Source organism: Piliocolobus tephrosceles, chromosome 14 (genome assembly GCF_002776525.5).
Source record: "Piliocolobus tephrosceles isolate RC106 chromosome 14, ASM277652v3, whole genome shotgun sequence".
Classification (NCBI taxonomy): domain Eukaryota; kingdom Metazoa; phylum Chordata; class Mammalia; order Primates; family Cercopithecidae; genus Piliocolobus; species Piliocolobus tephrosceles.
This window is the reverse complement of record NC_045447.1, coordinates 29,212,829-29,239,552: the sequence shown is the minus strand read 5'-3', so window position 1 is coordinate 29,239,552 and position 26,724 is coordinate 29,212,829. Positions and strand designations below refer to the sequence as shown.

General features: G+C 43.6%; 1 protein-coding gene across 2 annotated transcripts in view; it reads left to right on the top strand.

The window, feature by feature from the left end:
• PALM2AKAP2 (PALM2 and AKAP2 fusion) overlaps window positions 1–26,724 on the top strand; it is a 315,772-nt gene that overhangs the window by 122,111 nt on the left and 166,937 nt on the right. The window contains exon 2 of one of the 2 annotated variants that reach the window (XM_023202130.2): window positions 20,734–20,779. In XM_023202130.2, coding sequence (XP_023057898.1) covers window positions 20,734–20,779 — 46 coding nt within the window. Of the gene's footprint in view, window positions 1–20,443; window positions 20,780–26,724 lie in introns of those variants that run through there. The other variant, XM_023202125.3, reaches the window with a different exon arrangement.

Below are 26,724 nucleotides of genomic sequence, written 5' to 3'. Positions count from 1 at the left end.
AAGGTCCCAAGGTGAAGTATTCTTTTTTGAAGTAAAGTTGATTGTGGTGTAATTTATATATGGTAAAATTCACTCTTTTCAAGTATACAGTTCAATGTGTTTTGACAAATGTATACATGCTTATAATTACCTCCAAAATGAAGATCTAGAACATTTCTGTCACCACAGTGTTCTCTTGGTGCTTTTGTTGTCAAGCCACACTCTTCACCCTCAGCCCCTATTGATCACTGATTTGATTTTTGCCCCTATAGCTTTGCCTTTTCCAGAATGTTATATGACAAGGATCATGCATTCTGTAGCTTTTTGTGTCTGTTTTTACTCTAAACCGCAGTACTTCGAAATTAAACACAGGGGAAATAATTTACTCATTGCTTTGTGGAACTTAGGCTAAGTAGACTTGCTCACCAAAATCATGTCAGTGGTTAGGCAGTGGTCAAAAGGAAGGAACAAAGAGGAAAAGGGAAGGAGAACAGAAATTGAGAAAAACGCAGAAGGAAAGTTTAATATTTATTATAGTATTCTTTACTGTTTAGAAATTATTTTCTATAGAGCACATCCAATGTCTCCAGCGTTTTGTGTCATCTTCACGATAACTTTACAAACTGTTATTATTCCCATTCTGTAGATGAGGACGCTGAGGTTCAAATTATTTGACTGACTTGTCCCCAGGCACAACCATAGAAAAATGAAAAATTAGCATTGAATAAACTCTGATTTGAAGGACATTGTTTTGTGGACTCCTTCAGGCTTCCTCTTCCCCAAATTCTAGTAAGAGAGAGTTAACCAGAAGACCTGTCGGCTCTGGAAGGAAGAGCTTCTTGCTTTCACTCACCATTGTAAACCCAGAAACTAGCACTGTGTTAGCCCACTGTATAAGAGGTGTTCATTATATTGTTAAATGAACTCACGAAGCAAGTATCTATCCTTCAGAACCTTAGAGTACAAATGCACTCAATTTTCCTTCCCAAGAGCTCACTGGGAGTTTTTCTTAACTGTTGCATTTTTCCTCATTTTTTAAAGTTTCCTTTTTTACTCAAAGTAAAACACAAATGATCTCAATTCCTGTAACTGTGTGTCAGGGCACATTATCCCAACACAGGCATTGAAGGCATGTGAGTGAGTACCAACTTTTGGGTTGTCTGTCGTTTGAATAAAGAATATGGTTTATGTTCATTAAGGACCACTCCAGAGGAAATCTTCAGCTAATCATTTCTTATGTTCTTCATCTAGACCAGTGGAGTAATGATCAAACATAAAGTGATCTATTTGAATGCAAAACAGGCTATACATAAAATGGTTTTAAAATGAAAAGAAAACCTAATCTTATGGCATTTTAAGATGCTGACAAATCAACAGGGTATGTGGAAAATTCCTTCCAAAATAATATGATTGCTTTCTTAAAACCACTCTGAATGTTTGGAGGCAGATACATATGTCAGGGGTGGTGCCAATACCTATAACTTTGTGGATGGTTGTGATGTCTGAAAACAAAGATAGAATTTTTTTTTTTTTAATTTTACTTTAAGTTCTGGGATACATGGGCAGAACGTGCAGGTTTGTTACATAGGTACACATGTGCCATGGTAGTTTGCTGCACCCATCAACCCGTCATCTAGGTTTTAAGCCCCTCTTACATTAGGTATTTGTCCTAATGCTCTCCTTCCCCTTGCCCCCCACCCCCGACAGGCCCTGGTGTGTGATGTTCATCTCCCTGTATCCATGTGATCTCATTGTTCAACTTCCACTTATGAGTGAGAATATGCTGTGTTCGGTTTTCTGTTCCTGTGTTAGTTTGCTGAGAAGGATGCTTTCCAGCTTAATCCATGTCCCTGTACAGGACATGAACTCATTCTTTTTTTATGGCTGCATAGTATTCCATGGTGTATATTTGTCACATTTTCTTTATCCAGTCTATCATTGATGGGCATTTGTATTGGTTCCAAGTACTTTCTATTGTAAATAGTACTGCAATAAACATGCATGTGCATGTGTCTTTATTGGAGAATGATTTATAATCCTTTGGGCATATACCCAGTAATGAGATAGAAGGTATTTATGCTGTCAACAAACATATGAAAAAAATCTCATCATCACTGGTTATTAGAGAAATGCAAATCAAAACCACAATGAGATACCATCTCATTCCAGTTAGAATGGTGATCATTAAAAGTCAGGAAACAACAGATGCTGGAGAGGCTGTGGAAAAATAGGAATGCTTTTACACTGTTGGTGGGAGTGGAAATTAGTTCAACCATTGTGGAAGACAATGTGGCGATTCCTCAAGGATCTAGAAGGATAGAATTTTTTTTTAATGGTATTGTATCATATAAACCTATGTAGTTCCCAAAGAGGTCTTCAAGGTGTTTTAGGTCCCTGGGAAGTTTTTGATCTTTTGAATTTCTCATTTTCTTTTTACATAATTATGTCTCCAAAATGGCTCCTCTTTTGGCAATAAACTTTGATCAATGGAAGAATAGTGGCACCTGGATTCTAGGTCGAAGTTTCCACTTTTAATTTAAATATTTGTCTATTTAACACCCTGGAACTTTCCAATGAAATTTCATCCTAGAATATAAGAAAAGTCTTTATTAATCTAGATATGTGGGGCAGTATAGATATTCACCTTTAAATTAATTGATCGATTATGCTCGCTGGCAAATTTGCCACCCCAGACCCAGAGAAGGGACTACCGGGGCTGGCAACCTCTTGAAATAGCAATGTCCACATGGAAGTGGAGGTAATACAGCAGCCTCTGTGCTCTGTCATTGCAACCCAGGCCAATGTAAGTCACTCACTGTGAGGCAGGAAAGAAACCCTAAGTTATTATAAAGGGGCAAAAGCTACTTTTATGTATTTATAAGAAGTCTCTTGCCTTGGAGCTGAGAGAATGGGACATTTTAAAAAGGAAAATAGGAGAGTGACATAGAGGAGGTGACTTTTTGCCTTGGAAGACATGGCTTTCCTACCCTCCTTTTATCTCAATGCCCCTCCTTCCCATTCCCCAGGGGGGTGGAGGGGAGGAAAGAGATGGGAATGCTGAGAACAGAAACCAGAGTAAACATTAGGATTTTAGGGTCAGGAAAGAGCTCAAAGATGTTAAGAGGATGTGGCCAGAGCTGGCCACATGATCAGAGCCAGGCACGTGCCTATGTGGACAGAGAAGGAAAGAGAGACCAGAGGGTAACACTTTCAGGGAGTCAACAAGGGTAGAGTCCTTTCAAGGACATATGTGGAGAGAGCAAAGGAACCCTTGAGAAGCAGGTCCCAAAAGCAAGGCTAGAGAGTTGGACAGGTTAACATATCTTAGGGGTCACTGTCACATGAAAAACAGAAGCTGATGGAAACTCAGAGGGCGGAGGAACCCCAAAAGCCTGAAACCCAGAAGGCTGGCCTTCTCCTGCCCACCCTCCATTGCCAGGCCCTATTCATCCTCTCCACCTCTTCAAATCTGCCCTTTTCTCTCCATCCTCATAGAGCTGAGACCACGGGCTATACTCCCAGACTGTCGGTAAGAGGAGGAGCCAAAAGAGGAGCCATTTTGGAGACATAATTCTGTAAAAAGAAAAGGAGAAATTCAAAAGATCAAAAACTTCCCAGGGACCTAAAACACCTTGAAGACCTCTTTGGGAACTACATAGGTTTATAAGACCCTGCCCTGCCTCCTACTTGTTTTGAAACCCTAGGTCAAATACCTAACTTCTCTGTGCCTCAGTTTCTTCATCTGAAAGATGGGAATAATACTACCAGTATCCACCTTAGGAACTGTTTGGGGTGCCAAATGAACTGACACTTGTGAAGCATTCACAGGGTACTTAACATTAGTTTGTTACCTATGTTAGTTTCCTAGGAATGCTGTAAGACATGACCACTCACTGGGTGGCTTAAAACAAGAGAAATTCACTCTCTCATAGTTCTGGGAGTGGGAAGTCTGAAATCAAGGTCAGCAGGATTGTTTCCTTCTGGAGACTCTAAGGGAGAATCTGCTCCTTGCTTCTCTCCTAGCTTCTGGCAGCTGCTGGAATTTCAGGGATGCATAGGCCCTCAATGCAGGGTTGGAGGGAAGTAGTTGGAGTTCCTTGGCTCATGGACACATTGCTCCAATCTCTGCCTCTGTCTCCAAGTGGCCTTCCCCTCTGGGTGTGTGTGTGTGTCTTAAATCTCTTTCTCCTTTCTCTTATGAAGACATCAGTTATTGGGTTTAGGTCCCACCTTAAATTCAGGATGATTTATCTCAATATCCTTAACTAAATTATTTCTGCAAAGACTCTATTTCTAAGTAAGGTCACATTCACAAATACAAGGGGTAGGACTTGGACAGATCTTTTGGACAGCCACTATTCACCCAGGTACAGTCATCATAATTATTACTTTCAATTCAGGTTCCTATTGTCTCTTGACTATACTCTCACAATAGTCTCCCTGCCTGCAGTCTTCACACAGGAATCCATTCTCAGTAAAGTAGCCCCAGTGAGCTTTCCAAAACATCTTCCTTGTTTATACCCTAAAGTGGCTCCCTGTCACCTGCAGGGGAACATCTGACATGCTAAACCAGACTGTGACCTGGAGCTTACCTCATCTCCCCAGGGCCATCTCTCACCCCCCTCCATCTTGCACATCCTTCTCCAAAACAGGGTGACTCCCAGAACTCTAAACACACTGCACCCTTTTACACCTCCTGGCCTTTGCACAGCTTGTTCCCTCTGCCTATATGCTACCTCCCTCCTAACTCCCATTGAAAGGCTATGCATCCTTGAAATTCACTTCTTATTTCATCTCCTCTGAGATGCCTTCCTGGACCCTTCTCTGGCAGTTCCCCTGAATCCCAAGAACTGTCTCCTTATCCTCACTGATTCTTGAGCTCACCCCTGTCATCAAACTGTATCAACTGATTCCCAAAGGTCTGTTAATGTTTCTGTTGCCCCTTGAGAGTTGCACCTTATTCAACTCTACCTCACTGATGCCGGTGCAGTAGTGGAAGGTGTTGAATGATGAATGACTGGTGGATGGATGGATGGATGAATGGATGGATGGATGGGATGGGATGGATGGATAGATGGATGCATGGGTAGGTGAATCAATGGATAAAGGGATGAATATTTAAAAAAAAGAAGAAGAAAACTCTGAGTCAGGAATCATTTGGAACTACAAGGTGAAACCTGGACTAAAGCTAAGACCATCTGTGATGAGAAGACCTGAGCAGTTATTAGTGAGGAAGAAATGTGGACACTCAGGATTCATATCTTTGTCATATAAATAATGAACAGCCATGTATCTGAACTGCCCCATAGATGATGCCAAGAGTAACTGCTGAGCAAACTCATTATAGCTCTGATTTTTTAAAAATGTCTAAAGCCTTAAATTAAACAAGCCTCTTGGGGAGTGGATAAAACATGGTTCTCACATCTTACACTTCAGTATGAATTAGATTTACCTGGTGCATAAGTTTAAAATGTGGACACCTAAGCCCCATCCCCAGAAATTCTGGATGAAGTCAGTCTGAGGCAGGCTCAGTGATTTGTGGAGAGGTTAAAAGTGCAAATTCTGGCTCTGCCACATCTGTGCTCTATGACCTGTGGCAGTCTCTTAATTTTTCATTTCTTAAGTGGAGACAATGCTAGTACTTCTTCACAGAATTGTGATGAGTTACACAGTAGTAAGAAGAGTTCAGCACATGTAAGTGGGCTGGGAGGAAGTAATGTTACCTGCAATCATTGCTGTCTTCATCACCATCACCATCACCATCATCACCATCAGTGACATCTGTGGTTTTTAATCCTGGCTGCATAGTAAAATCACCTAGGAAATTTACAAATGGATCCTGATATAGTTAGTCTGGAATGGGCCTTGGGTAAGGGTATAATTTTAAATCATCCCACCTTTAAAAGTCTGATGTGCAGTCACAGTTGAGACCCGGTAGGCTCTCGATCTGTGCTTCTCAAACTTGAATTGTGCACAGATCACTAGGGCAGTTTGTAAAAATGCAGATTCTACCTCAGAAGGTCTCAGGGTGCTGATAATCTGCATTTCAAACAAACTCCAGGTAATGCTGCTGCTGCTGTCACAGACCACAGTATGAGTCATTGGGCTTTAGGGGGTGAGTAAAACCCCCCGAGCCCAAGTGATGCAACCCACAACATGGTCGGGGAGTTGGTATCAACACAGTGACCAACTGTGATGGAGGCCACATGGTTCCTGGTTACACCCAGGCCTGTCACATGCAGAGTGTCACATGCCTTCCTTCTGGAATTCCCCTGGCTCCTTCACTAACGTCCCAAGGAGGAGAGGCAGGCAGGCGGTCTTGGGCTTCTCTGATAAAATATGTCAAATGTACATGCATTACCCTCCCTTCTGTCTGGGGAGTCCTTTCAGAAAGTGCTTAAGGACATGCTATGCACCGAGCACTTAGCTCTTTAGATTGTGGAGCTCAGGGTCATCGTTTTGCCCATAAAAGGGCCACTTGTGTAGGTCAAACTGCCGAGTCAATGACCCCGCCCAGTGGGAATAGTATTGTCACCCCTGTTTTTAGCATAAATGATTTGAGTGTTTTCCAAACACCATTAAATGCCAAGGTCCCTGACCCTCAATGTGGTTCAGGTGTAGGGACTCAGAGGCCCACAGCTACACTGGCAAGGGAGGGGTGGAAGATTAAAATGGGAACAACTGACAGGCATAGGCTATTAATTCTCCAAGGCTGGCTCTGCATCTTCTTGCAGACTCATTGCGATTTCCTCAAAGCAAAGGCCTTCACTGCCTGGTTGTGCATCATAGAGTTCACAGCATTGTGAAATCGCCCTTAAGGCAAAGCTGACAGCATCTTTATTTATTGTGCATGGATTTCATGTTAGCCTCATCCTCCTTTTGCTGCATGTTGATAAGGCAGAAATAGCAAGTCATTTAAATAGCTGATTACAAAGACTCTCATGTAGTAAATCGACCCTCGAGGTTTTCATTTCATAATCTGTGCATTATTGATCATCCTCATCAGCAGAATAATAAAAGCCAATGCAGACCTTCTCATGAATCCCATAAGATAGATGTTATTATCCTCAGTTTACCCAGGATAAAATTGAGGCACAGAGAGGTTAAGTACCTTGCCCAGGGCTCCCCCCGCTAATAAATATGGAGCTGGCGTTGGAACCCGGAGCCTTGCAGTGCCAATGCTCTTAGCCACTGTCCCCCACCCCTTTTGTGAGAATGCTGCTGACTGGCATTTATGAGAGTGCTTAGTACCTGCCAGGCACTGTGCCAGGGGATTTACATGGATTATCTACTTTTACCCTCAAAACACTGAGATGAGTTAGGCACTATTAATTTCATTTTCTGATTGAGAAAGCTGATGTGAGAGAAATGCAGTGCTTTTCTCAAGTTTAAACTCACCCTGTAAGCTTCAAAGCTGTGATTGGAACCCAAGGGGTCCATGTTCCCCTTGCTCATGTGTTCTGGCCCCTCCTCAGCTGGCTTTGGATTTTTGTCCCCTCCTACTGCCCCCTCCAACCCCAGAGTGAAGGTCTCCTGGCTCTGTCCAAGCATTAGTTCCATCAGGGCTGCCCCACCGGCCTGTGCCCACCCTAATACCACTTCCTCGGAGTCCCTTTTGCTATTGAAGATGATGTATTCACGGGTTCCAGGGATTAGGGTGTGGGCATCTTTGGGGGCTGTTGCCCCATCTACCCCTACGACACCATTCTGCAGGTCTCTCAGGAATCCTGCAGGATCCTCCTGGTTTCCCTTCTCACATCTTCTTCCCTGCCTCATCCCTGGCAGCTGGAGTGACCTTTTAAAATGTAAATACATCACTTTGCAGTTTGCTTAACCCCTCCCAAGGCCGAGATCTGGTGGGGCCACTCTCTGGCCTCCTCTCCCCGAACCCCTGCCCTTGCTCCCTTTGCCCTGGCACAACTCCATTCAGGGTTCTCTGATTGTCACTTCCTCCTCCCATACCTAAACCATCACCCCCATGCCACTTTCTCCCCTTAGTGTTGGCTTGCTTCAGAGCATTCCTAAGTTACAGTGTGCACTTCTCTACTCTTAATGTCTCTCTCCCTTCCCTGGATTCTAGGTGGAAAAAAGGCAGCTGATCTCTAGCACATGGGACAATGCCTGGTTCAAAATGTGGGCCAATACATGTGGCAGGATGGAGGGAGGGAAGGTGGGATGGAAGGAAAAGAGGGAGAGAGGGAGAAAAGAAGGAAGGAGAAAGGAAGGAAGGAAGGAGGGAGCAAAGGCAGGTAGGCAGGAAGGAAGAAAAGAAAAAGAGTGAAGGAAGGAGGAAGGGAGGAAAAGAGGGAAGGCAGGCAGGAAGAAAGGTAAGAAAAAGGAAGGAAAGAAAGAGAAAGAAATGGAAGGAAAGAAGGAAGGAAGAAGGAAGCGAGGGAGAGAGAAAGGAAGGAGAAAGGAAAGTAGGAGGGCAGGAGGGAGTAAAGCAGGCAGGCAGGAAGCAAGGAGGGAGAAGAAGGAAGGAAGGAAGGAAGGAAGGAAAGAAGGAAGGAAGGAAGTCAGCTTAGTTGATTGTCCTTTTAATGTTTGTTATCTGAGGCCTTATTCCTTAGAGAGGATGACAGTCCAAGTACTTAAAAAAAAGTATCCCTTTTGTCTCTTTCAAATGCGTGTTTTTTATTCTTAAATTTTTTATTGATACATAATATTTGTACATATGTATGCAGTATATGTAGTATATTGTTACATGCATAAAATATGTAATGATTAAGTTAGGATATGTGAGGTATCCAGCACCTCAAGCTTTTATGATTTTTATGTGTTGGGAATGTTTCAAGTTCTCTCTTTTAGCTCTTTTGAAATATACAATTTTTTTTTATAATACTGCTAAATGTTCCTGATACTTAAATACTTCCACACAGTCACATATGGTAAACAATAAGCTCATCACCTGATATTATTACATCTGCCACTTAGAAGCTGTCTGACTGGAAGCACTCTGTGCCTCAGTTATCTCATCTGTGAAATTTGGATAATAATAGTGCTGCCCTCATAGGCTGATATGAGGATTACATTAGTTAATATATGTAAAGCACTTTGAATGAATTCAATAATACAGTCAGCACCATGTAAGTGTTTATTAAATTTAAAAATAGGCCAGGCAAGGTGGCTCATGCCTATAATCTCAGCACTTCAAGAGGCCGAGGTGGGAGGATTGCTTGCACCTAAGAGTTTGAGACCAGCCTGGGCAACATAGTGAGACCCTATCTCTATTTATAAAAAATAAATAAATAAATTTAAAAATAACTTAGGTTCAAGACTATCCTCTCCAATCTTCAATTCATACCTTTATTTAATTTAAAAAGACTGTTGGAAACTTTCAAGTTTTTACTTGCGTTAGTTTGTTTCTGCCTTATCAGATCTCAAAAATACTAGTTTTTACTCCTGTGAAAGTAAAATGGCAAAAGTGTACCTTTGCCCATTTTTTTTTTCCACCAGTGGTCATATTCTTAGCAAATAAACGTTTTCTCTGTGGGCTGGGGCTGTTACAATGTTTTTTAAATAGTAGGATTATCAAGTTAAGGGTTTTATTGGCTCAGAGGGCAAGTGTGAAATCTTGAGTCTGTCTGGTGCTGGGGTTTGAAACCTGATGCCCATATGTCGCTTGCTTTATTAGGTCACCACCTTGGAAGGGCTGCTTCCTCCTTATTAATGAAAAGCCTGCTCCATTTGTTTTGGCTTGCACCAACCTAACAGTGTCTTTAAATCAGCGACAGACTGTTTTCCTTGGAAGCCACAGAGTCCAATAGTTTTGGACTAAGCTCAGATTCTGGCTGGAACTTCCAAACTGGAAGTAAAATGACTTCACCCAACCGTGGTTGGGGGGGAAAAGCCAGGCAGGCTTTTGGAAAGTGGATTTTGAATATTGGAGGATATTTGTGAAGGTGCCTGATGAGGTGGACTTAACACTGTTTGAGGGTGATGTGGACAAACCGTTTTCTTATTCTATTTCAACACAGTGCTATGTTTTATTTAAATGAGTTTGCAACTTGGGAACCTGAAATCTATTTTTGTATTTGTTTCCACCTAGAATAGAAAGCACTTTCAAGCTTATCCTGGGAGGCAACAATAGATTGAAAGGGTAACTACTATATGTAGATGCAAGGGAAGTACCTTCTTGGGGAGATTGGGTAAAGGCTGTTCTCCCTAGAAGAACTAAAGGCTGGGTAGACATGGAGTCAGAGGAAGCTTTGGTTGGAAGAAAGGCAGTGGCGGTAACCCAAGCCCAGAGAGGGGATTCATTGGCATGTGTGTCTTTTCTGTGCCATCAACTGCGAGCAGAACTAGGGAAGGGCAGCTCTCAGAGCTCAGACAACCAATGGTTGGCTAGGTCAGAGGGGCTCTCAGGCTGGGTAGGAGTTGGCCAGACTTCTTGTGCTCTTCCATTCATACCCAAAGGGAGCTTCCTGGGTCTTGAAGATAAACCCACTTTCTCTTGTTCCTCTCAGTTGCTCTGATATTCTAAGACCCAGAGCAGATTTTTTTTTTTTAACCAGGAGTCCATGAGTCTTCTAAGAATGTCTTTAGAAGAATTCAAGGAATTCCTGAGACCCCAGAAACTATACATAAAACGCTATATGCATGTGCACTGCTCTGAGAAGGAGTCTATAGTTCTTACCAGATTCTTGAAAGGATTCTGTGAACTCTTCTCCCCTAAAGCTTAGAATCACTGTTCTGAATGGTAGCAAAAACCACACAGTAGAACACTTTGGACTTTTGTCTTCCACCTCTCATAATAAATGCAGAATTTGGCATAGTCAAAATGTTACAAAAAGGTTTGTACAGCATCAAAAGACCTTGGAATGCAAATTTTACAGGTAAGAGGCAATGACTAGGTTAGCAACCAGTCAGGAACATTCATGAGCAAATGCTGGTCTAGTCTGAAGGGCCATCTTGGGTACACTTGGGCACAACTGGTACTGGGCTGAACATGCCACTCAGGAGTTTTTACTGGAACACAGGCATGTAGAAACACATCCAGAAGGATATAGGTGTCAACAGATAAATAAGATTATGCTCATAATTAGAAAATAGAATTCATTGAGCATCTGCAATATGCCAGGAGCTTTGTATACATTATCTCATTTGATTGTCACCATAATATTGTGAAAGGAATACTATTATCTTTCCCATTTTACAGACAGAATAGCTTAAGCTCAGAGAAGTCAAGTAAATTTCTCAAGGTCATTAAGTGGTAAGAACTGGAAGATAAGTTCAGATTTGTCCAATCTATGCTTCCTCCCAACTTAAGTAGCTTCATCACATGCAAACAATGATCATGGTGGGTTATGCGACATCAATTAATCTGACAAGAGCTCCTTCGAGGCTGCAACTTTATAATTTTTAGAATTAACTGAAAGAGTGACAAGTTGAGCATTCAATTTGCAAATCACGCTATGTTTGGAATTAGGAGGGATAACCACTTATCCTTCCCAAAGGGACTGACAAGCATATCCAGAGGGGGTGGGATTTCTGGAACTCTGTGAAGTTAACAAGAAGGGACTTGGAAAGTTAGAAGAAGGAGGGGGAGCTGCATTCCAAGCATAGCTCATGGTATGAGAAAGCACCAAATTTGGAATGGGACGAACAGATGAAGAAGGTGTCAAGTTCTCTGGGGAGGAGTGGAGGGTACTAGACGCCAAATACAGGGTAAAGCTCTGGCAAGATGCTGTGGTGACTTATCTGAGCCTAAAACAAAGGAGAACCATCCCAGAATCCTAGAAATCTCCCTTCCCCCAAATCAATGAAGGGAAGTTTCATAATGATGGACAGAGTCGCAGATGGAAATTGACTACTTGTTCTACAGAAAGGTCTTCAATTCTAACAGAGAAATCTCTGATCACAGGAAAAGCTATCTCAATTTCAATGACTTGTCCACTGACAGAAGATAGTGTAAGAAGGGCTCATTAAGGGGGAGTGAGAAGTAAGGAATTAGAGGAGGAAAGATGGTAACTGAGTGAGATGAAAGAAAATCATGAAGGACCAGCAGGAGGTACCTGGGTCACAGCCCAGGGAGCATTAATGATCCTACCTCCAGTTATAGGGGCACAATACTTAATCCAACCTAGAAGGTGGAAGGCAACAACCTCCCTCTCCTCCCCTCCCATCCCGGAGACATTACCCCAGCAGATAAACAACTGGCATGACCCTCCAATAGAAAGCAAGATCACCTTTGCAGCAGAAGTGGTCCTGCCAGCTGCCCTTCTTCTTTCCATGGGGACAGACACTGTTTTCCTTAGGGAGGCCCAGAGAGCTGCTGAGTCTTCATTTCCTGAAGGGTTGGGCCAGATTTGGGAGCTCATGGGAGTTATGGAACTGCTTTTTCTAATTTATAAGTTCTAAAGTCTTGTTCCTGGTCACTCTCTTCTCAAAAGCGAAGGGTGCAGAGGCTCCTGTGGAAACACCTTCCCTTGTCAAGTCTGCACAGGGTCCTCACAGAGCCTCTGGAGTGGCTACCTTCCATGTACTGGCTCCCACTGTCTTCTTCCAGGGAACTCCACAAGGCTCCTGGCTCCCAGTCAAGCAGCCGCCTTTGTGTCTGCTCTTTTTCCACCCCCACCTCCCCAAGTATGCCTTCCTCTAGTGGGATAAATTTAGCTCTGAATGAATGCAGAAAGAAGAACACATTAAAGTAAACACAGACCAAACAGCATTCAAATATAGGTTTGGCACACACACACAACTGACAAAAGATCCAAGTTTTTCTGTTTCCTTCTCTTCTGCTTATCTCTGTTTCTCTCATCTCATCCTCCGACTGCTACACTCTTTTCTGCATGTATTTAAGCTAATTAGATATGTAGATCAGAATGTGGGGCTGTTGGTCTTCAGACCCCATGAAGGAGAAATCACTGGAGTGACTGAGAAACATCAAGGAGTGAATGAGAGCCCCAGGTGGTGCTGGCACTTTCATTTACTGGCTTGATTATCTTAGAAATCCATCCAAAAACTTGAAAGCATATTTTATCTTATGTGTTAGCACAGCCTTTTCTCCCGGTGCGCTGAGTCTACAGTGGCTATAGAATGTTGCAAAGTTGGGCCGGGGGCAGTGGCTCATGCCTGTAATCCCAGCACTTTGGGAGGCTGAGGCGGGCAGATCACGAGATCAGGAGATGAAGACCATCCTAGCTAACATGGTGAAACCCGTCTCTACTGAAAAGACAAAAAATTAGCCAGGCGTGGTGGCAGGCGCCTGTAGTCCCAGCTACTTGGGAGGCCGAGGCAGGAGAATAAAATGAACTTGGGAGGCGGAGCTTGCAGTGAGCCAAGATCATGCCACTGCACTCCAGCCTGGGCAACAGAGCGAGACTCCATCTCAAAAAAAAAAAAAAAAAGAAAAAGAAAGAATGTTGCAAAATCTTTTTTTTGATGTGGAGCTCTCATTCTGCCATCCAGGTTGGAGTGCAGTGACATGATCGTGATTTACTGTAGCCTCGATCTCCTGGACTTAAGTGATCCTCCTGCCTCAGCCTCCTGAGTCGGTGGGACTACAACCATATGCTGCCGTGCCTGGCTAATTTAATTTTTTTTTTTTTGTAGAGGTGGGGGTCTCACTATGTTGCCCAGGCTGATCTTGAACTCCTGGCCTCAAGCTATCCTCCCACTTCAGCCTCCCAAAGTGCTGGGATTGTGGGCGTGAGTCACTGCACCCAGCCTGCAAAGTCTTCTGAACATCTTCCCACCAACCAGTCAGCATGTCCCTAAGCCCTAATTTTGAAGTATTTTATTTCATTGTAGTTCTTCACTCTCAGAGCATTTGTAGTTCTCAAAGAACTTTCTCATTCATGAACTTCAATCTAATGGGGCTAGTTAGCTATCCCTGTTCCCAGTTTACAGATGGAAAACTTATTCCCATTTTGCAAATAGAGAACCTTAGTTCAGAGCAGGCAAGTGACTTGTATGAAGTCACACAGTAAGTGGCAGAGTTATGATTAGGATCTAGGTTTGATACTTTGTCTTATGTTCATTCCACTGTACCACGAGCTGCTTTGGGGGAAAGGCAGTTTGTCCCAGAGGCCCTGGCTGGGAGGATCACACATTAGTAATGAGCAGTTTTTGAGACTGGCTGGCTACTTCTCAGTGGGACAGGTTCAGAGGGCTCCAGGATCCGTTTACTCAATATATGGAGGGTGTGCAAGGGGTGGGCAGGCAGTTGAGACCTCTGTCATTCCCAAAGGTATCAGGCAGGCACGGCATCCATAGGTGGTAGGAGCTGAAGCTAGGCTTTCCCAATTTCATTATTCATTCCCCAGCCAGCAGGGTGGACAGGATTTAGTGGGCAGGCCACCATCCCTCCACTGCCAACCCCGCAGGAAATTTCTCTCTTGTCAGCAGTGCTGACTTGCAGAATGTACACAACATTATTGAAACATGGTTAACAATGAAAGTGTTGATGGCCACACTACAAAAAGGGATTCCAAGCTGACGGGGCACATCGTGGTCATTGTGCTAAGGTAAACTAGACTGGCCCCTAAGCTCTCTGAGAAGCCAATGACCCGACTGTGTCTACTGGCATCAAATAACCAGGCTGGGGTAGAACCTGGCCTTCCCAAAGACTTTCTAGTTTGTAGCTAATTCATAGCCAAACTTAGAATTGTTTCTACCACAGAGCACCTTCAATATGTAGGCGTATAACTCTCTTCCTAATACTCAAAAATTAAGCTGTTCTTCCCATATTTTCCTCGGATTTAATCTATCTCCTCTTAAATTTTTAAATTCCTTCTTATTTATGATTGTTAGATTGACCCAGTATAAAAAATAAGACTGTAGATGTCTAAGAATCATTAAAAGCAGAGTCTAGTAAAGACATTTCTAGATAATAAATGACATAGGGCAGAATCCTCTTGTTTAAAAGATGGAAAATGAAAAGTATTGACGAATGGGAGGAATGTTAAGAATACCGATAGCTCAGCCCTTAAAAAAAGTCTATATAAAAGCGTAAAAATCAAGTCATTCACTTAACTTGGTCTATGGCATTTTTAATGAAGCAATGATTGGGTTGAGTGATCAAGACCTACCATTTCCAGAGCACCTACCATGGCCAATCACAAGCCTTTTACATCTGTTATCCTTATTTATTACAACATCCCTGTGAGAGGGCTGAGATTCCAACTTGTCTTCAGAGTTCCTGTCTTTTCTGTGTCATATCTACCTCCTATTTCCTAATCCCACTTTTCAAAACTTTTGTCATTAACAGGACTACTACTCTGGACCAACATCTGAATAACACAGTATTTAAACTCATCAGATATGACAACCCAGTGAGACTGGACATCACATATTTTCATTTCCATCTTAATGTAAGGAAACTGTCATTCCAATCTATTATGTGATTTGTCCATAGTACCACAACAAAGTAAATGTAGAATGATCTCTAACCATTCGGCTCTAATTGATTCCCGCACACTCTCCTTATCTATCTAGTTTCCTCTAGGGACTCATGTGGATCAACTGACATTGCCAAACCTAACCAAGAGAAAAGGAAACCATCGCAGTGAAGTACTAATATTCATTTCTAGCCAGATTTCCAATTGCTCATTTTCAATCTGCTCTGTAAAGACCTTAGTCAATACATACCTTAAGCAGCATTCAGTCTAGTTTATTTTTCACATTGGTGCTGTTTTCTGACTTCTTTCTCTGTCTTCTTGCTCCATGGGGACTCCCTATATGAATCTATCATTTGGATCCCATGGAGAAAAATAGCATATACTTGAAATCCCATCAACTTTCCCAAAGAGCTAGCAACCACAGGAGCCAAGAGGACCACAGGCAATGTTCTTCTTTTGATTCTGTGCAGCTATCACATATGTTTTAAATGACCATTTATTTTCAAAAGATCCCAGGCAAAAGAGAACTAATACAAATATAAACATTTGAGGGGATCCTGGCATTCCTTTCAAAATTACTTTTGTCCAAGGAAAGCTTCAGGTTGCTGGGAAATGTCACACTCGTAACTCTCGCTCAACAAGACTGACTTTTACACAACAGGCCTTGGCAAGTCATTTCCCTTTCGGTATACAGAGCTCTTATTTTCCCCACAAGGGAATCAGCTGTGATCATTTGTGATTCTCAAAGGACTCAGGTTCCAAAATAGATTCTGAAATTTTTATTAACAAAACATCTATTTTGCATATCTAGCATTCTGTATCCTTTTTGTATAATGCTTTGCAATGAAGCGTCTGTCATAAAAAACATTAAACTGTACAGATGGTGCTTATACAACACAATTCAATGTCCCAGCAAGAACTAGTGATTTGTTATATACATTACGCACTATCGTGATGTATGCTTCCAGATTTTAAATCTTTGGAGGGCAAATAGTCATCAATATCGTTGTGGCACTAGACTACGATTTTTTTTTTCTTGATACCAGGCCTGTCCTAATGTCTAATATAAAATAATTATACAATATGTTTATTAAATAAATAGCATAGTTTGGGTTTTAAACGCCTGTATTTGTAATGGGTTCAAAGATTTTAAAATACTAAAATTTAGAGAGTTGAAAGGAGAAGTGCTGGAAGAGGAGAAAAGATTTTCCCTCTGCTCCTTGGCCAACCATCAGGCAGTCATTTCACGTGCCTTCCTGTCTCACCTAGGGTTCTTGGTCCCAAGAAACAGAAATAGGTTCTAGTTGATAGGAGCAGAAAAAGAATGAAATGAAATTGTATTAGGTAGCTCACAGAAGAGATGGAACATCCAAAGAAGAAGCTTGGGCAATGGGTACAACCAAAGGTGAGCTCCTAGCCTGAAGAAATTCTCTAAAATGCTGTGTCTCCAAAATTCTTGGCAGGTGTACATGCCTGACTGAGCCCAGATTGCGTGCCATACCATGGCTTCAGGGGCATCTGGGAATAAGTGTCTGAGAACTCCCAGCTTCTACCACAGGATGTGGCTCTGCCTCTTACTATGGCTGTAATATGGGAATTCCCCAAAGATGGGAAGGAGTTCACAAATTGGCCAGCCCCCCCCCCCAAAAAAAAGAAAAATGTATATATGAACAAGTCTGTTACACTTCCTACCTGGCCATAAGCATTTTGAATTTCCTCTGTTTGGCTTTTTGTGATACCTGCTTTGATAATCCTCAATACTGAATAAACACAAGCTTTTTTTTTATTGTGGGTCTCAGGGCAGTTAAAAATCACTTAGGAAGTATACACAATTGGTCATGAGTCTGCAGTCTATTCCTAGTAAATTCAATTAATACAAAGGCTCTAAACCCATCCCTAACCCCCGCCTCACCCCATAGAAATGTAATTCTGTGCAGGTCTTCAGGAGATTCTGATGCATGTTTCTGGTTAGGAACCATGTTTTAGTCTTTCTCATTTCCTATAGCTTCTTTACAAACTATTTCTATTTTTCTGAAGCCCCAACCCCACGCCATCAGTCTTAATCAACGACTCTTTATTCAATTGAGAAAACCAATTCATCTGATGCAAACTCAACCTCTCTCCCGAGACTTCAACTCAAACTTTCTTCTTGTCTTTATCCATTTCATCCTCCTTTCCTGCTTCGTTCTTCCTTCTTCCCAAGGCTAACTGGCTAATGTGATGCTCATCTGAATGTCCTCTTGACTTATTAGAAAATTTGTCTAATATTCACCTGCCTTTTGGCTATGTCTTTGGCCTCATTTCCCTGTTGTCTAATTTGCTTTGACCCCCAAATATCCAAGTCTTACCTGACCTAAAAACCCTTTCCACTAGACCCTGCTTCCCATAGGCTATGTTCCTGTTCTCCACCTATCTTTCACATCCGAAGGGCTGAAAGAAGCAGTTTGTACTCATGGATGCTTCTTTCTGACCTCTCACTCATCCTCCTTTTTGTTTGTTTGTTTTATTATCAACATTCACTTGGTAGCAGTCGTTTCTCAACTCTTGTAAGTGCTTCCAAGCTCACCTTCCGGACACAAGTCACTCATGGCTTCCTGACAGCCATCCAATGGCCTCTTCTTCATCTGTATCCCCCATGACCTTTCAGAAGCATATGGCCCTATTGAAGACCTCTTTCCTTCTTTGTGGCTTTTGGTGTAAATCCCTTTGGATTTTTCCTTCTACTTCTCAGACAATGCTTAATCAGTCTTCTTTGCTGGGCTCTCTCCTCTTCTTGCTCTGTTTTCTCATGCTGGCTGTTCTCATTTCTTTAACTCATGCTGGCTGTTCTCATTTCTTTAACTGTAACTGCAAAGTAGATGACACTTGAATGTGTGTCCCCAACCCTGATTCTTCTATTCAGAGTTCAGATCTTTCCAACTGTTCACTTCCCAAGGATGCCCAGGCCTTTTTCCTTCTCCACCTCCCCATTCCATTACTCCTTTTAAAAATTTATTGCGGTTAAATATAAAACACCTAAAATTTCAACCACGTTTAAGCATATGGTTTGATGACAATAAGTACATTCACACTGTTGTGCTCAATTATACTTTTAAAATATCTGTATAGCTGGGAGTAGAAGGACCATTTCTGGTTCAATTGTTTATTCCTGGGGCCTGCTTCTATCTCCATATCATTGGCCAAGCCTGGTGCTTAGTGGTTAAGAGCATGGACTCTGGTGAGTGTGATCTGAGTTTAAATCTCAGCTCTATAATGTAGCTGAGTCGTTCAACCTCTCTGGTCTCATTTTCCTCATCTTGGTATTCTCTACAATCACTCTGCTGAAGCAATAACAACTTTGTTTATTTGTGAGCAAACCCCCTTTAAATAACTTGTCCTGTTGGGGCTTGTGCTGGAAATGAAGAAAAAAGGATACATTTGAAGAAAAGGATGGTTCTTAGCCAGAAAGTAGGTTTCTGATATACTGGAGTGGGATGTAGAATCTGGCACTGTTTGGATTTATGAAACAAACAGCTCCACCTACACTTGTTATGAAAAAGATGGGAAAACAATCCATCAGCAAATTATTTTGGTGAGTGCTTCCATCCTTGGTCAGAGGAGTAAATTGTTCATCAGTGACAGGTGAACCGCTGTGAAAAATGAAAGGGCAATTTAGTTGAAATGGCAGCATTTATTCAGGAAGCAGGTGGTTTGGGAAAATTTGATGTACATATATATATATTTTTGAGACAGAGTTTCACTCTTGTTGCCCAGGCTGGAGTACAGTGATGTGATCTCGACTCACTGCAATCTCTGCCTCCCAGGTTCAAGTGATTCTCTTGCCTCAGCCTCCTGAGTAGCTGGGATTACAGGTGCCCGCCACCATGCCCAGCTAATTTTTTGTATTTTTAGTAGAGACGGGGTTTCACCATGTTGGCCAGGCTGGTCTCCTCACCTCAGGTGATCCACCCGCCTCAGCCTCCCCAAGTGCTGGGATTACAGTCGTGAGCCATCACATCAGGCCTGATGTGTTTATCTTTTAACATGCCTTTAAATCCTGTGGATCTAAAGAGGCCACTTTAGTTATTTCAGTATTTATTTCATTTTATGAAGAAAAGTTTGCATATGAATGTTGGGAATTCTAGCAGGTCCTGCCTTAATGTGAAGAGGCATTTTGTTTGTCTTTGGCATTGATCTCCTTTTGGACCAGGCCTGATCCACTTCTCACATCCAGTCCAGGACCTGTCACAAAAGACTCACATTAGTACCACATGGTATCCTGTTTCAGTAAAGAATAGGTGAAGTATTTTAGTGAGTAGATCCTACTTTTCCTGTCAGATGCAGTGAACAGAAGACCCTGGAAGGATTTCCATCCAGAATGTCACAGGATAATGATAATAAGAGCAGATGTCTGTGATTGCCCTTTACAAAGCACCTTTATATACTGTCTCTCATTCGTCTCTAATGACACCTCCGTGATCCTTCATTTATTTCAGATGAGGAAACTGAGGTTCAGAGTGGTTAAGCGAATTGCCCGAGCTTTCACAGCTAATACATTGTGAAGCCTAGCCTAGCACCAAGGACTAAAAACTCGCGGCTTCTTTTAAGGCCACATATCGCCTCACCAGAAGGGTGGCCTCTCTGGAGATATACCCTACCCTCGGCCGACTTGATGTTGAGAACTTGGTCATCTTTGGGCAAGGCAGCCCTTCCCAAATTGTAAATGTCCCCAGGTGGAGCCCAAGCGTCTGGCTGGAGCTAGAAGGTGCCCTGAACACTCAGTGGCCTCAGCCTCCCTGTAACGGCACGTGCTCGGGTCCCACATTCGGTCAGACGCCCCTCTCCACTGGCATCTGCCAGGTGGAGGCGCCACTGCGCTCTGCCTCCGCCCCAGCGAGCGCGTGTCCACCGGGGCGCGCCACGCCAGCCGTGCGCCCCAGCAGCTCGCCCGTGCGCCCGCGCCCCAGGTGCCCACTAGCTCGCGCGCCGTCCGTCTGAGCCTTGGAGACCCGCGGCAGCGATCGCTCGGAGCCGCCCCGGCCCGCGGCCTTGGGTCCACCACACTCCAGGGGCGGAGCGAGGCACCGAGACGTCAGGGCGGAGAACTAGCGCCGGGCGAGCGCGCCCTCCCAGCGGCTGCCCGCGTCCCACGTCCTCGGCTGGCGCGGCCGGCGGCGGCGGCGACCGGGAGATGCAGTGAGCGGCGGCGCTGGGGCGCAGCCAGGCGGCCGGGAGGGCGGGGGCCAGAGGCTGAGTCCGCGCGAGCCCGCCGTGCGCATTGCTCTGCCCGCTGTCCCCGGAGAGGATCCCCAGCCGTCCCTCGGCGTTCTCCCGGGTTCTAGCAAAGCCCCCCGGGGTGCCCATCAGTTTCCTTGGGTGACTACAGCGTGTGTTTTTTCTTTCCTCTTTCCCCTGCCTGTGTGCCCTTCTCCAGGATGGCAGAGGCGGAATTGCACAAGGAAAGGCTGCAAGCCATAGCAGTAAGTCCACTTTCATTTTATTTTCTTGCTCTATTGTCTGGGGTGGAACGGGGTCCCCGAGGGTTTCGGGGCGAGCGGCATGCCAGCACAGTAGCCGCAGGTCATATGTTCCGGGGGCTAAAACTCTGTCAGGGCTCAGCTAGGCTGCCTTTTCTTTTCTATGTCTGTAGATGGAAACCCCCAAGGGCGCACTTTGGACTGGGGATTTGAATGTGGAAGATTGGCTTAAAAATAAGATGCTTGCTGCTGGACTTTGGGGAAGGATTAAACAGAGGCTTGGGGTAGGGGGAGAACTCCAGGAATATTATCACCGAATGCTCAGGCATACGTTGACTTCATAGCCTGGAGAACCAAGAGAAGGGTGACCCAAAGGGTGGCTGCCATCCTCTCTGCGGAAGCCGTCCTTCTGTTAAGTGGAAAACCAGGAGTCAGCGACTCAGCCAGCCACGCGGTAGAACCTCCTCCCAGAAACCGGGAATGTTAGTTTTCCCTTCTCTGTTTGATATTGACAAGGGCACTGGCGCAAGCCACCTTCCTGGAGGTCTGGGGACTTCTTACAACTGGGTCCTGGTTATAATATTCCATGAGAGCCTCCTCCTTATGGTGTGGAGTATCCGAAAACCTATTTTCAGCATACAAAGGAGCAGTCAGTTTTGGCAAAGTTCGCAGGCACTTTCAGAAAAGTGTACCCATGTGCATCTTGGGTTTAGAAAAGAACTCTCTGAGACTGCCTAGATTTGAGCAATCTTAACACAGTGTTGCCAATGATCCACAGATGTGGTATTTTTAGTGGAGCCACCACAGCTGGATTATATATTTCCTTCGAGGATGAGGGAATGATTACTGCTACCATATGAAATAGTAACAATTAAAAAAGAAGGTCCGTTAACATATTGGAATAAAAGAATCTCCAGACATTCTTCCACTTAAATACATTTTTTTTTCCAGTTCGGAAGTTCTCTGGAAACACATATAAATTTGTTGGAGAAATAGTGTGTAGTGTTTTAGAAGCAAAGTATATTAAAGTGTTTTCCAAAGCCTTTTTGAACAGATTCTTCATTGGGAAAATGCACACAGACCCTTCTTTTTTTAGAAGCATTTGACGTGGTCTCCATGGCTCTGAGACTCTTTTTCTCAAACGCCTCAAATCTGAAGTGTCTTGGAGACTTCACCACGGAAGTGAGAGAGATGTTTGCTGGCAATATTGAAATGCCATGGTTTGCCTATTAGGTAATCTTTGAATGTGGTGCTCCGAACTCAGGAACGTTGTTTTTTCTTCTTTCTCTTTCCCCCTGTGCATGTGTATTTTGATGATTTGTGAAGTTATTTGTGGTTTCTAAAGTTGGTGGCAAGGCAGCATGGCCAGTGTGTCATGAACTTGATAAGAATGGTGATATTGAGTTCATGGTGCCATGTAGCTGGTGGGTGTTTTGTGTGAACTGGATAATAGGCTGCTTTAACTGTTGATGCAGGGGCTGTTCCCACTGGTCGCTGCTGAAGGCTTCCAACAGTTGTCACATTTTCTGCCTTTGCACAACCAGCTTTACTGGATGCCTGAGGAACAGCTGAACTCCATGAAAGGACTTGCTTTCCAAACATGGAGCCAGTAGCTGCTAACACTGGGGCTACCCTTTTCCAAGTGCGGTTGAGTAATCCCAGCAGAAGCCAAGTCAATTTTCAAGAAAGATCTAGGCAAATCTTTGGGAATTCTCTTGAGTGTATAAGAATACACACAAATACTCACTCGTGCCTCTTCAGTTATTGAAGAATTGAGTTTATCCTGTGCATCAGGGAAGCTGTTGATTATTCTTATGAATGTGCACCTATACAGTCTGCCCTCCCTATCCATGGGTTCCATATCCACGCCTTCAGTCAACCTTGGATTGAAACTATTGGAAAAAATAATGGATAGCTTCAGTCTGTACCGAACATGTACAGACTTTTTCTTGTCATCATTCCCTGAACAGATAAAATCAACTGTTTACATCACATTTACAGTGTATTAGGTGTTATAAATAATCTGAAAATGATTAATGTATGTGGGAGGATGTGAGTAGGTTATATGCAAATATTATGCTATTTTATAGGGACTTGAGCATCCTTTGATTTTGATATCCAAGGGGGGGGGGGGTCCTGAAATCAATTCCCTGAGGATACTGAGGATGTTGTCAGGACAGATTTGCTAAGTGTGTATGTGTATGTGTGTGTGTGTCTGAGAGAGAGCGAGAGAGACAGAGACAATTAAGAGACAGAGGGAGTTGGGTGGGGGAACTTATGGCCATATCAATAAATGCTTTTATGCTATGCTTTGGCCTAGTGCTCACTCTCTGAATTCTGCAAACCTGACTCTCTCACCACCTTCCTGGAGTTCTCAGGGGGCCCCGAGGAGCTCAGAAGCCTGCCCCCAGAACCTAGCACTCCTGAAGTCTCTCTGGCAATGTGAGGGAAAAAGAGAATAGGTCCTCACATCTTCACCTACTTGGGCTTCTCCCTCAGAGGCAGAGCATCGACTGGGATTCCAGTCTGTGGGGCCTTGGGCAGTCTTTAGTCTGGGTCTTAGCTCCTTCATCTGTAGAATGGGCTCATGAGTTCTACCTCCTGGGCTGGTTGTAAGGTTTAGTTAGGATGGAGGTGAAGCACCTGGCAGGCAGCTGCCATTGGATGGTGTTGAGCAGAGCCCTTAGCTTTTGTCTGTATTGCTGTCTTGTCCTGTGGGGGGTCAGAAGCAACGTCTCTGAAGTGGAATGTGTATCAACAGCTTTTTTTTTTCTTTAGACAGAGTCTCACTCTGTCACCCAGGCTGGAGTGCTGCCATGACGGCTCACTGCATCCTGAAACCATCCTTCCACCTCAGCCTTCCCAGTAGCTGGGATTACAGGTGTGTGCCACCATGCCCAGCTAATTTTTAAATTTTTTGTAGAGATGGAATTTTGCCATGTTGCCCAGGCTGGTCTGGAACTCCTGGCCTCAAGTGATCCTCCCACCTCAGCCTCCCAAAGCACTGAGATTAAAGGCATTAGCCACTATACTTGGTCTGAACAGCTTTTTTTAAAAATCCCTTCCTTCAACTGACTGAAAGTCAGGGCCCTGCCCAGTATCACTTTCTCTAAATGCTTTAGACAGAGGCAGAGATATGACTTGAGGATTCATTCATCCATTTGTTCAGTAGGCATTTACAGATTGCCTCCTCTGGGAAGGTAGTGGCAACACTGAAAAGTTGGTGTCCCCAAGTTTCAGCCACCAGAGGCTGAAACCTTTATTTCACCTTTTGCACATAATTTCTTGAAGGACAGATGTCCTGAGACCTAAGATGCTTGTCACATGAACATCTGTGGAATACCCCCCCCCCCCACAAAACTGAATTCAATACTTAGAAACTACAGTGCTTTAATGGAGTCTTCCATTTATGTCCAGGAACTAATCAATGAGAAAAGATGACTCTTATCCTATTTTCTGCCAAAACAAGAGCAAGTCCATCTTTGACAATGATCTCTATGCTCACATGCTCCTTTCATCTGTAGGGATACTCCCTAAACTTTACATTTAGAACATGGTAAAAAAGCCTCTGAAACAGCGTGAATGAGAATGGTAATCCCAGGGACTAATAACAGCAATTGCCATTTATTTAATATTGTTCATTCAGCAAGGCATGGTGTGAAATACTTTTTGTTTTTCACCTAACGTTATTTATAGTCTAATGGAAGAAACAGAAAAGCACATAAGCAGCTACTATCCAGGAGTACTATGAAAATGAGTACCCAGGAGGAACATGTAAACCAGTCTCAGAGTTGTGACACCATTCCCCAAAAAGAAGACATTTGAGTGAGTCCTGAAAATTGGGTAAAATAAAATATAAAATAACGTCATAACCTTCCCAATTACCAGGAGGCATTTGTTTATTTGTTATTTGATCATTATTTATTCAGGACATTTAGTGTGAGAAAGGGAAAGGCAAAAGCATGAAGAAGTTAAGTCAGTAGCTAAAGACACAAACTCAGAATGAACACTGAAATGCTTTTCAGCATGTATTATCTCACTGAATCCTAAAAAGAGGCTTATGAGGTAGGCACTACAGTATTACTCATATTTTATAGGCGAGGAGGTTCTAGAACTGGCCTAACATTAAACTGAAGTATCAAAGCCAGGATTTGAACGCTGCCCACAGCAGGCCATTGGAGCCTTTGCTTTGACTGCTGCCCTGAGCTACCACCCAAGATGGCGGCAGCGTCTCACACTTTTCTCATGAGCACACTGTGCAGGTGGTCTCAGCAGCCTGAGTGTGAGCCCACGAGGGAGCAGCAGACTGACTCCATTGCTATGAGAAAGCTTGAGACAAGCCAGGAGGCCCACCTGCTTTTGAGAGTCTTTCAAGCCTGGATTCAGTGCATAAAAACACCCAACATAAAGTTTAATGGAATGAGTAACATTCCCATGGGGAAGAAGCTGTTGTGTCTCAATGGAAACCAACCTTGGGGGAGGGTGCTGTTATGTCTGCACATTGGAGAGGAAGATAGTTTTCTTTGGGCATGAGTGAAAATAACTAAATGTTATAGAAATTGTCTTGGGTGAAACTCCTAAGAGCCACGTGGACAAGGCTCAGGTTACACCAGGGACCAGCATAAGTATGTATATATATGTGCAGAAATAGGAAATGCTAATCTAACCTATGCTGTTCTTTAGGGAATTTTGTCATTTAATTAGAACCCACTCTGTGAAGTAATACAAATGATCTTTGCATTTGTACAGTACTTTATGAAAACCTTTTTTTGCTACCTTCTTCCTGAGGTGTGTAGGGCAAATCTTATATGCTTTACAGATGAGTAGTCAGAGCTATCTAAGCTTACACAGATAGAGGTGGAAGAGTTGTAGTAAATCCCAGCCTCTCCTGACTCCCAATTCTTGTATTAGTCCGTTTTCACACTGCTGATAAAGACATACCCGAGACTGGCTAATTTATAAGGAAAAAGAGGTTTAATGGACTTATAGTTCCACTTGGCTGGGGAGGCCCCTCACAATCATGGCGGAAGGTAAAAGGCACATCTCACATGGCGACAGACAAGAGAAGAGAGCTTGTGCAGGGAAATTCCCCTTTATAAAACAACCAGATCTCGTGAGACTGATTCACTATCACAAGAACAGCACAGGAAAGACCCATCCCCGTGATTCAATTACCTCCTACCATGACCCTCCCACAACACATGGGAATTCAAGATGAGATTTGGGTGTGGACACAGCAAACCATATCACTTGTGTTAGTGCTACATCCAGCCTTGGAAGGATGCTTTGATGTGGGCTGAAACTGCCACTAAGATCCTGCTGGACTAAAATCTTCTGACTGGGAGGGGAGGAGTGAGCTTGGATGTGTCTCTTTGGAATATGCCCTTGTTAGGATGTCACTTTCGGCCTCTTTCATTCTTGAAACTCTCACCAAGGGGGCAGCTAGTGAGTTTATGGCTTTCATCTGATTCTGTTCTCAGTCCTGCATAGACGTGGGTATACATTGTTGGCCTAGGCTGGCTGTGCTGTGGGCTTACAGAGAAGTGCTCATTGGCTTTTCGTTGGATTTGCCTCTCCATGCGTCTTCTTGCCTGGAAGCGTTACAGCCTTGAGTACCAGGCTTGGAATGTGGTGCCAGTGGCTAAGGAGGCCACCAGCCTGCTTTTGATCCAGTCCTTTTAGGCTGGCCTGCCCAGTGTAGGCAAAAGTCCTTGCTATGATTTATATACTATCCAGTCCAATTTCCCAAGGATCCCTCAGAGGAGTTAGAGACCCAAACCCAAGCCCTGTAGAAACAGACACTGATTCATGTGGGGACCATCCCCATCCATGTCCCTTATGGACTTGTGTCATTGATATGCAGCTGTCAGAGAACTGGAGAATTTAAGATCCTGGTTGTTCATCTGTTATCTTCTGTCTCAGAGATGCAGATGACACCCAGCTTCTAA